The 12,275-nt window shown below is 33.4% G+C and overlaps 1 protein-coding gene across 1 annotated transcript in view; it reads right to left on the minus strand.

Annotated features, from left to right (window-relative positions):
* LOC145981412 (cell adhesion molecule Dscam2-like) overlaps positions 1-12,275 on the minus strand; it is an 842,890-nt gene that overhangs the window by 38,475 nt on the left and 792,140 nt on the right. Inside the window, 1 exon segment of the mRNA XM_083114650.1 lies at positions 11,070-11,291. Within this exon segment, the coding sequence (XP_082970776.1) occupies positions 11,070-11,291 (222 nt within the window).

Here is a 12,275-nt window from a genome sequence, read left to right on the forward strand (position 1 = left end):
GTCAGAATCATCAAACTACTGGGATTGCATCATGAAAGAAGCAATAGTCATTCATGGGGAAGAGCACAATCTGAAGCACAACAAGGGGCTTGAACTGGACATGGTTTGACTGGCAATAGTTAACCAGCAGCACAGACACAGCTGGCATGGCTCCCAATTGGCCCACCTTCTTCACCAGGAACTTCCATCTCCAAATACATATAAACCGGGTTGACACTCGCTGCAATTCTAGCCTGAAGATGAGAGCGACTATAGCTCTCAAGAGCTTGGAAACCTTGCCAGATCTGACTTCTGAATCAGGATGTATAATAGCAAATAATGTCAAACATCTTAAAACATATCAATCTGTTATCAAAACATCATATATTCAAGGTTTTTGCTTTGAGAGGCAAAACTCAGCTCAGGGGCTCAAATCCATCCACCTTAGCATTAACATTATGTTTGCTTGATTTTGTAGAATATGAATAAATAAAAGATAATAATATGAATGCAGTGCAACATATATTTTTAATCCAAGGACAGTTGCAAGTTAGAGTTTCTGTTGTAACACAATCAGAATATTTCACAACTTACATTGAAATGTAACCAATGTAAGATGTGTGTTTATTGAGGATAGAATTTACCTTAATTTTTTGATAAAGCATTTTATTGTGAAGGTATAAGGTTTGCAGTAGTTATCTCTGGTAGCTTTGGAACGAATTAATTACCTTATATATGAAAATTTGGGAGAAACACTCTTCTCTAGCCATCATTATTTGATTATGTTACTTACACCATACAGTATAATATATTATGAGTATGAGCATTATATGGGATGAAATGAACAAAGAAAATTTGTTAATTATGTTACATCAATAGACGAAATTTCTTTCTTATCATAATTCATAAACACAAAATATTCTGAATGTCTGAATAAGTAAAAACTAATCTTTTATTTATTCAAGGACAATAAACAATGTAATACTTAGTTGTGTGTACCACTGAAGTGACAATAGAGATGGAATACATTAATGCTGTACAAACAATATACTAATAATTATAATCTAGATATAATAAAAATAATTACCCTTGTGTTAATGCCGTTTGCAAAATGTTTTCATCCCTTTGTTTTTTTTAGATAAATTAAGCCTTAATTTGCTTCTGCCAAAATTGAATACCACTATATTCTTCATTAACATATGATGATCCCAACTGCTGAAAGATGGAGTCTTCATTCTGGATTTTCAATATCCTGCTGCTTTCATTAGTATGAAATATTTTTTTAAAAGGAAGATGAGCATAATTCTTTCTCTTGAAGAATTCTCATAAAATATTTGTTTTTTCTCTCTATCATCCATAAGATGAACATTTCAATTATGTATTAGTTTTCAAAAGAAGAGATGAAAAATAAAGTTATAAATTTATTCTTTGGAGCCTTCATGGTTTTTGGAATGTGTTCAAAAATAAATAGTAATTTTAACTGTGCCCCGTAGTATTATTTAAATAAATTATACATTGACTCTTCATTATATTTGTAATGAAACCAAATTTAGAAACTCATCTTTGTTCCTATTTTTATTGTTATTTCATCATCTAAATATTCCATTTGATTTCTATACATACATATTTATCCATCTTTCTTTCCATTAAACATTTTCCACTTCCTATGAAAATGCAATTTTCAATTGGTTTCGATTCTGAGTAACTTTATTGTGTGCACTGATTTATTTATTGTTTCGTTCTAAACATATCAATGCAGCTATTGTTTGTCTTAATTTAAAAAGCAACCAAACTGCGTACAAAGTGCATATTGTAGTAATTATGATTTGAGTGTGAGAAAATGTGGCACACTGTTTATGAATTATGATTTCTAAAAAGCAGTGAATGAATATAAAATCTCTGAAATGAAATTCTAGCAATTTTCATTGTTGCATTTCACCCCAGAGTTCACATACAATAACCTTAGTCTCTCATAGTTCAAATTTCTTGTACCTGGCATTTTACAATCAGCATATTGAAATTAATTTGTACAAATACATTTCTGGATGAAGATTTGATCTAGGCTATACACTTAATTATAAGTCTAAACATGATATATTTTAATAAAAGATGTTTTAACTTTGAACAATCTATTCCCCAAATCATCATACATATCTATAATGATGGCTTTTAATCTATTACAAAACAAGATTGAAAGAAAAATGTATAGATGCTACTAAAAATTAGCAGTAATGTAGATTTATTATTTAAAATATGCTATATATGTATAAGCAATATACAGTGTGTCCGGCTTAAAAGTATAATAAAAGAAAAATTCATAACTTGTAATATTTAACCAATAGCACAATAAACCAAACGTAGTTTAAAACCTCAAAATGTATTCTTTTTGCCATGATTGCAAAACGTCAGCATTTGCATGCGCGAAGTGAACAATTTCCAGTCAGAAACCATGTGGACTCCACAGCAGAAGGTGTAGTGTGTGCTTTCTTTCACTGAGCTGAAGTCCATTAAGCTCATACAACATCATGTCTGACAGGAGTATCAACTGACGATGTTCTGATTTACATATCGATTGTGAAATTGGACAAACACCTCCAGAAAATGGGAAGTTTGCTTTCCATGTTGGGTAAACAACCTAAACACAAATTTTCAGATGATGTTATGGAGGAAATTCATTTGGCCTTCCATTGGAGCTGCAGAAAGTCAATCAGATGAGCTAGCAGAGAGTAACATTTACCTTGTTCCACTGTTCACGATGTTGCATAAAATATTATGCCTAAGAGCATACAAACTGCAACTTCGCTAAAAAATCAAAACTGGAGATAGGTCACTGTCAAGAGACTTCGCGGAAACAATTTCGGTGAAAATTGACGAAAATGAGGCATTCCTCGATGGAATCTGCTTCTTGGACAAAGCAACATTCCACATTTTCGGGAAGGTGCAGAAGCACAATTGCCGAATATGAGGAACAGAACCTTCCCATGAAGTGCGTGAGTAGTAACATGAATCCTCCAAAGAGAATGTGTGATGCATTGATGAAGAATAGGGTCATAGGTCCATTCTTTTTCACGGAATGAACTGTCAATGCAAAAACATACCTGGGCATGTTGCACATGTATGCTGTACCTCAGCCTCCACCTGATGTAATCTTCCAGCAAGATGGAGCACCATGCCATTACGTGCAAGAAATGAGGGATTTCATGGACACTGGATTGGGAGAGGTGGTCCTATCGCTTGGCCCCCTAGCCCCCTGAACATTAGTCTGCTTGATTTTTTTCTGTGGGATTCTGTATAGTCTGAAGTGTAACATGAGTTTGTGACCTTCCTGATCTACGACATGGCATTTGTGCTTCAATCTGGAATGTGATACCAGTAATGCTGTACAACACATGAGCAGAGCTTGAATATAGGTTAGACAGCTGTTGTGCTACTAATGGTGCACATGTTGAGGTGTATTAGGTATATATATATAAATAAATATACTTTTATTTATATATATATATATAAATAAACTTTTTGAGTTACTCTATAGGTAGAAGAAAACCGTAAGGAAGTATCTTAATAAACTTACAATTTTTATTTTATTATACTTTTAAGCCGGACACACAGTATATTGATTACAAACTTTATATGAATGTATGTAAAGCATATGAAACTTCAAACAATTAAACATCATTTTCAAGTCAATAACTTTGTGTATGAACTGAACAGAAGAAACTACCTGAAATTGTTTTATTCTGTAACATATGTTATGGATAGAAACAATTCAATAAATATCAATTAAATCAAAGAGTACATACATATTTTGTAATAGTTTCTTGTGTTAGATACATCAGTGGACAATTTTTTGGTGGCACTCAACATTTTGCAAGCATACAAATCCATATAATATTTGATATCTATGGTAAATTTAATTATGTATATAAGCACAGAAAGCAAAAAACCCGATAATGCTTGTTTATACAAGAATAGGAAAGTTACTTTTTTGTAGGAAAAATATGAAATTAGTAATAAATAAGATATAGAAAAGATGAGATTGCATGTCCTGTCATTACAATATATTTATTTTAGGGTTAATCGGTACTCTATCGGTATCGGTCGATATAGGCATATCGGTGTATCAGTAAAATTACCGATTATTTTACCGATCCGATATATCGATAAATATCTTATAATTTAGTGCAAAATTCTGATATTTTGTTGCAATTTTTATGGATAATCTCGATGCCCTACTTTTAAAAAAAGTAATTGTCTAAATATTCAACTTCTTTTGCACTGCAGTCACCTTGAAACACATATTTATTAAGGAGATCAATGAACATTTCAGGTTCTTCATGGCCTTTTTCTAATTTTATATCGGATCGGTAGAATATCGGTTATCGGTATCGGCCAAAATTTCATATCGGCCTATCCCTAATTTATTTCATTGCTGAATATCGAGCAAGTCACATGTAAACATTTGAGCAAAGGGATGAATTTCAATTGAACACCTCATTTGCTGAACATAACACTGTTCCATGACAATCATTTGAGGACCAAGGCCATCCAGGTAAAATAGGAGATGTTTAGCCAGCATAATGATTTCCACTGTGTTAACCATTCAAGATGAATGGGAGAAATCTTGATCACAGAACTCATTGAAGACAACCGACAACAAAGGAAGAAACATTACACACACATATATAAAAGAAATGTGTATTTATCTTGTAAACTAGAGATAATATAGAATCTGGACTTTCATTTTTGTATTAAGCAGTCCAAAAATCCCTAAAGTAAACGTACTTCCATTTTTGTAACAAAATAAAAAAATAAATAAAATTTTATTGAGACATACTGAGACAGCTCCTGTGTTTGTATACATATTCTTTACCTCTTAATGCACATTTAAATATCCAAATGTTTTCTCTTGATACAAAACTACAACTGTAATTCTCTTATGGCATTAATTAAGCCTCATGTTTGATTGATTGATTGATTTCCATCCACTTGATCATACTTCCCTTTCTTCTTTCATTAAAGGAAAAATAACTTGTTTTTCTGAAATTGGGTAGTGGACTAAAGATGCTTTCTGTCCAAAGAGTGAAAATAATCTTACAATGTTCCAGAAACATAATTATTTTGCAGTAACAACAGCATCAATATTTTATGTAGTAAGAAATCCACAAAACACTTTATTTGGAAGTTGTTTTAAAATATTTTGGCTAAAGATTATGTATGCTGGAACAAAATAAACTAGTAATTTGATTTTCATGTAATCCTTTCTATTCATCTAAACAAAATTTCTGCTGTTTAGGGCCACATTTTGAAACCTATTCAGACCATGTTTTGAAATCCATTTAACTTGTATGTTTTAGAAAAGAATAAATTGTGAGATATTAATATATGTGTATCACACTCACATTAATATGCAAATCTGATTTATTTTGGTTCTATTTATTTTAATTTACCATACAACCCAAAACTTTTTGATTTGATTTTTGTTATTTATTGGACCCCCCTGGCATCTTTTTTGTTATTTAATCTCGCTTTTCTGCCACTTTTGGCTAATTGCAACAATAAAACTTTATGTTCATGATAATTTGAAAATCATGTCATGGGGCAAGAAAATAATATAGATACACAGAAAAAGAAAGAACTGAATATTCAGATATGAAAGAATGAGTTGATACAAGAATATTTTTTTTACTTATTCAAGGACACTAGTCATTAGCATTAATGTAGACTGACTCAGCCCAATACTATGAAAGAAATTAGGGTAATATGTGGGTAAGAATATTATGGTCTGATGAGTCAGCTAAACCACAGAGATGGGGGCAAAGAGCTGATAAAGGATTACGCAATGAACACCTGGCTGACTGAATTTTATCTTCAGAGATTTCTAGTGTCAGAAAATTTAGTTTACAAACTTACACAAAGGATATAGAACTTTATTTTCAGAATTCAATGGCCCTTCCAAGCAGTTTCTCATTTGGATCTACATGGGCAGTGTCTTATGATTTGGCACACACAGGATACATACTACATAGAAATTTTGCACAGGCTCGGCCAGGACTTGAACCTGAGTCTCTGGCATACCATGCCATTGCTCTAACAAGTAAGCTACCAATCTAGCCCTAATATACCAGAGACCCAGGTTTGAGTCTTGATCAAGCCTGCATTTTCACTGAATTTTCTGTGGTCAGTGACACGAAGTTGCATAGGTGCTGCCATCTTGCTCTCTAGGTCACAACCTGCTACTACTTATTTTCAATCAATTCCCCAATTGTTCTTATGATGCAAAGTCAACATCAAACTTTTGGCATTCTTACGTGGGAACTTTGGTGTAAGTGCTAACCATTTGGTTACATGGGAGCCCTATTTCACCAAAATAAAAGAAAAGTACTATGTGGGATTACTTTTTAGAATGCAATACTTCATCCAAAAATATTACTAGGTTTTTGCAATTTTTAATGATATCAAGTGGAATGGGAACCATAAAATCATTATGTGGCAATTCCGCACTGTAATATCTAATTATATGTACATATCTAGCATGGTAATTTTGCAATCACTATTATAAGAGCAATGTAAAGTGATAAGTTAAATGTTTAAAAGTCAGACAAATAACAGAATGTAAGACAGGTGGCAGATGTTCTTTAAAATGCTGTATTTTCCACCTGAAAATATATATATATATATATATATATATATTATTATTATTATTATTAAGTCCTCTCCTTTTGCTGTGAAGGAAGTTCTATGTTGTGGGACAAACACAGGAGAGCAGAAACAAAAATGAATGATAAAGAAAGCTTGAGAACTTCTGAAGTGTCCCTGTTTACTTTTGACATTTAAGTGGCAATAATTGACTTTGTTCCAGTATGGAAAGCCTAAATTGAACATGAGCCGAAATGGGGGAATATGTACTTAGAATTGAAATTTCTGTTGTATGCATCAGAAGGAATAAGTACTCATTGATTTAATTACACATATTCACAGTTCACAACTTGTTTGTTATCTGCCTCGAAAAATTTCTAAGTCAAGAATTCATGAACATGCGATGAAAGTTTTACAGTCTTGCACAGTCCATGATGTAAGAAGCTATAAATCAGCATTATATAGGGTGTTTCATAAAGTGCGCAGGTTTTAAATCTTGTCATTTTTTTGTTTGAAAGTTGGTAACACTGTTCTTATCATTTTCGTTATCTCTTATCATTCCGATTATTAATTGAGCAATTGTTTCTTTTTTCAGATGTTCAGTTGAGTTGCCATGGGCAGTTCACTATCGAGCAACGCATCATTATTTTGAAAACACATTACAGAAATGGGGAGTGCTATGCAGAGACAGTTCGTAAACTTCACGTGATCTTCGGACGTGACAATGCTCCCACTGCAACAAGAGTTATGAGGTTGGTGAAGAAATTCGAGATAGCCGGGTCAGTTGCTACCGTAAAAATTCGCCTGGGCAAAAACGTAGTAATCGCACAGAAGAAAACATTGCAGTAGTGCAAGACAGTGTGAATGTGAGCCCTGCGAAGTCGCTTTGCCATCGTTCACAACAGTTGGGAATATTGGTATACTCATTGCAATGAATGCTGAGAAAAGACCTTCATATGCATCCATACAAGGTTCAGTTGACGAGGAAGATCAAAGCAACCGATCATGCGAAACGAAGAAATTTTGCATAGTGGATTTTGACAAAACAAGATGAGGATGGGAGTTTAGCAAGAAGCGTAATCTTCAGTGACGAGGCACATTTCCACCTCTCAGGATTTGTTAACAAGCAGAATTGCCATATTTGGGGTCAAGAAAACCCCAGAGTGATCCATGAAGAACAATTGCAGTCACAATCGTGAACGTCACAGATCGAGTTACTGCCTGCTTAGAAAATCGAGGTGGATATCATTTTTCACTTTTAAATCGCCTGGGCATATGCCAGACATTTTCTCTTTTTCACTATGAAATTGTAGTGAATGTGGAAAATAATAAAAACATAAATATCAATTTTCATTCAATTTAGGTTAAGTTATTGCATTTTCAAAACCTGCACACTTTATGAAACACCCTTTATTATGTTACTCTGTTCGATTTTCAAGTTTGTTATTTAGCATTGCTTTTCTGCCACTTTTGGCTAATTGTGGTGATGAGAATGAGTGATGCTATGATAAAATTGATGAAGGGACACTCACAAAGAACACTTATGCCCAGGCTGGGATTTGAACCCACAACCCCTGGCATCATAGAATGTTGTGATAACTAGGGCTGAGCTGATACCACCATTTACCGATACCGATACCCTAACCGATTCCAACCAATACTGATACTTGGATAATTCCAGTTTAAAATAACAAAGGCTAGTCACTGAGTCATACTAACTCATCACATCACATTCTATTAATAACATTAAATAACTCCCAAATTATTCTCATGTAGCATTATAGCACTTTAATTTTTTTGTGACATTTTATATAATCTTCTTCCTATACCAAGAGAAAGCAAAACAAGAAGAAGAGATAGTGTTTTTGAAATGTTGCAGGCCTTTTTAAAGTGTTGCAGTTACACCAAAACACCAGCGGATTATTTTAAGTGTCCCCGTTTCAATTTCATGTAAACAACATTCTTGTCATTTGAGTTAACCTGGAGAGGGAGGAAAACGATGTAAAAATACATACAAATACAGATATACATATAAAAATGCTCATTTGACTGGCTCTGGTTATGCCCTGCTGTCCATTATCTCTGCGATTTGCAACTGCAGTGTTGGTATCGGCCAGCAGTCACACAGAAGACTTACACAAGGGTAGGAATCCACAAACCCCTTCCCCACAGTGACATTTATCCCTTTCCCAAGAACTCTGGAATCAGCCCAGCATGATAATAATGCTGGTTTCGAAAACGTCCACATTCTTACCCCACAAGTTTGCGAGCAAGAATTGGCAATCAATGGTTTCTTTTATTTCCACGTAGCATTGACCACTAGGCAGTTACATGCATTCAATGTCACGTTTGGGTGCAGCACTTTAGTTCTGCCTTTGATCTTGTCATCTGCTTCCCAGGAGAGCACAGCATTTCTCGGAAATCTACATGGAACTTCCTGTGTTGGATCCCAAGTCACAAGGAAGGGTGAACGAATCTTTGAAAAGGACAAATCTTGACAAACGAGTTGTTTCTCTTGGCCGATCTTCTAGCCACTCAAGATCATTGGTATCAGATGGTATCAGCAAAGAAAATTCAACCGATACTTACCGATACCAATACTCCTGGTATTGGCTGATACTGATAGATTGGTATCAGTATCAGCTCAGCTCTATGGAGGTCAGCCTGTTTGACTATGTACTGTATTATAATGCTTACTTTAGCTTCTTACTCAGGGAATGTGAGAGACCTTTTACTGCAGTGTTTTCATGTGGTAAATGGATCTGTCTCAAAGTGGGCTACTATCAGTTAATGCAGTAATGCTATGTTGCAATATTAATGAATTATGGACTTTGAGTTTTTTTTCAGGGTGTAAAGACTGAATATGTGCATTGAGGCAATATGTACAAATTATGTAGTGCATTTATACAAAGCTGCCTTTTATAACATAAAAGACAAAAAATTTAAATATTTTTGTTACCTTTAAAGATATAATTTGAACGTACAATTCTCAAACCTGTCTTTAAAAATAAATTAGAAAAATAGCAGCCTACATATAAAATATATCTTCTTCTGTTATGACACTATCACAATTTCAAACATTTTTTTTTGGAGAAACTTGCTGATGGCAAAATATTTAGGCAGTGAAATTTAAGGCCATGAGAGACTTATGGTGGGAGAGGCGAAATATAGAATATGTGTTGTTCCTTATTATACGTATAGCACAGCACAGTTTTGTAGTTATTAATTCTAGCCATTGATTAAAAATATAATCATAGTAATGATTTGTTAGAAATCCCATAAAACAACACATTTTTACATGTTCTCTTGTCAGTCATAATCATACATTGACTTGATCATTTCTATATATATGAAAATGACAATTCATAAACGTCAGGTTTTCAGTTCTACATTATGAAATATCACACTAGGAAGATGTTGCATTCCTTCTTCTCTTCATTTTTTATACTTACAGCTAGTTTTCATGTGTTATCAAAAGGATATCAAATTTGTGTGTGCACTTTTTATCTTCAGTGTCAACAACAGGACTTACATATGATGATGTAAAAATTGAGATATCTAAAATAATGTTGCCAATATACAGTAAAATTTGAATGGATAGCTCAGATTTCTGCACAACCTGGATAATATTTTGTAATAAGAGGTTTCAGCACATATCTTTTATTTTTCATTCCTGATACTACTATCAGTTGTGCACTTAATCTCAAAATAATGGGTTCTCATATAATTTATTCATGGTATTGTGCTCTCAAATTTTATATAAAGTAAACAATTGACTTTTGTGGATTTCTCTTCTTTGGAAGGAAAAAAATGACCATATTTACTAAGATGCATATCTTTCATCTTTTAAAATCCATCCTGTGTGTTTCTTCTACCTCTTTGATCGATACTGATAAAACGTTTCCACTTTAAATTCATAGTGTTGAAAGTGTTTATTAACTATCTTCTCCATATAAGAATATTTTGAACCTTGCAGAATTTCTTCCATAGTTTGCAAATTTACTTCTTTTCTTCATATTTAGTGTTTAATAAACTAATTATATTTTTTAATATAATGTCAGTGAAAATGAATAGTGCAACATTTCCTTTTATATGGCCATGACTGTTTTGAAGAAACTTATGAAAAGTACAGGTTTAATGAGGACTGCTGTTGTCCCTTCTGTTTTTTCACAATCATCGATTCATTTTTAATATTTTAAATTAAGCACAAATCTCCATCACCTTCTGTGATGACTGATCAATACTTCAATCATGTATTATTCTTGCGCATGATATATTTCACCAATTAGAAGTTTGGATCAGCATCTTCATGGGCTTTCTAAGCAAGCTGTGATAGATGTCAAGTAACTCACAAGATGTGTAACTTCTAATGTAGAAGTATTGCAAAGCAAGAAACATTAAAAAATAAATATTCATTCGTCATCTAATTCTCAGTGAAGCATTAACACCCTTGCCTGTAAGTTGAAACTCATAACGTGTGCCACATAACAACTTATCCAGTAGATATGTTGTGGCACTTCGGTCTACCATAATCTCCTCCCATTCTCCAAATTCTCTTCTATACGATAGAAGGAATCCTCTTACTGCAGCACCTCCATTATCACCTTGCTTCCACTGTAGTTGGACAGAATTCATTGTAGCAAATGTTACATGTAGAAGTGGTGATGTGGGAGGAACTGGAACAAGAACATCAAAATAATTTCATGTAATAATCATCATATAAAACTTGGAATTTCTCACTGTAGGCAGCTTTTGCAAACATGGACACACACACACACACACACACACATCAAACAAATGACAGAATGTCTGTGACAGTGCTCTCAAAATTTCTAAAATTGATGTTTTAAATTGTCAAATTAGGAAGCTAAACCAATACAACTGCATGTAATGAGCTTCAACATTTTGGAGTATTTATTGTATGTGTGTGTGATTGTAACAGGCCTCCCTGATGGTGTAGTTGTAACATCGTCGCCTTGCAATCAAGGGATCCTGGGTTCGATACCCAGTGGAGGCACATTGCACAGTGGTTTAGATCCCACTTTAAACTGTAGGTCCAGTCCTGATTAGACTATCTGAACATAAAGTGGACTTAAAACAGCAATTCAAGAGTATGATTGTAACTGTGCAGAATTCTTGCAAGGTTTGCATTGTTTTCTCTTTAATTGTCTATGCACCATATTACATTTTGAAGCAGTTGTAATGAGAATACATAACTATATTTATGCTGCTAACTACTCCATAAATATAGTGAATATATCTAATATCTTTCATCGATAGTGCCCTTGGTCGTTGATGATGATATTTTTGACTTACACATCTCACGAAACTGAGTAAAATCAAATCAAAATGTTATAATTCTTATGTGGTCAATTAGCTGCTGTATAAACTGAAGCATTTCAAATTTAAACCACTTAGTGCCATTTATCTATTATGATTTATTTCATAAGTATTAAATATAAAACATGTACATTGGTGTGATAAAAATTGATGACTTTCTCAATAGTGTCTCAGTATACTGAACAAGTTTTTGCTTTAAGTTCAATTTATGCACAAATAGGATAGACTAATAGGCTACAGTTTAAATTGGGATACGAACCAGTATATTGAATGAAATCGTTATTGCAAAATAAATATAATAATAGTATTAGACTTAATTT

This window comes from Lepisma saccharinum, chromosome 2 (genome assembly GCF_977018435.1).
Source record: "Lepisma saccharinum chromosome 2, izLepSacc3.1, whole genome shotgun sequence".
NCBI classification, from domain to species: Eukaryota; Metazoa; Arthropoda; class Insecta; order Zygentoma; family Lepismatidae; genus Lepisma; species Lepisma saccharinum.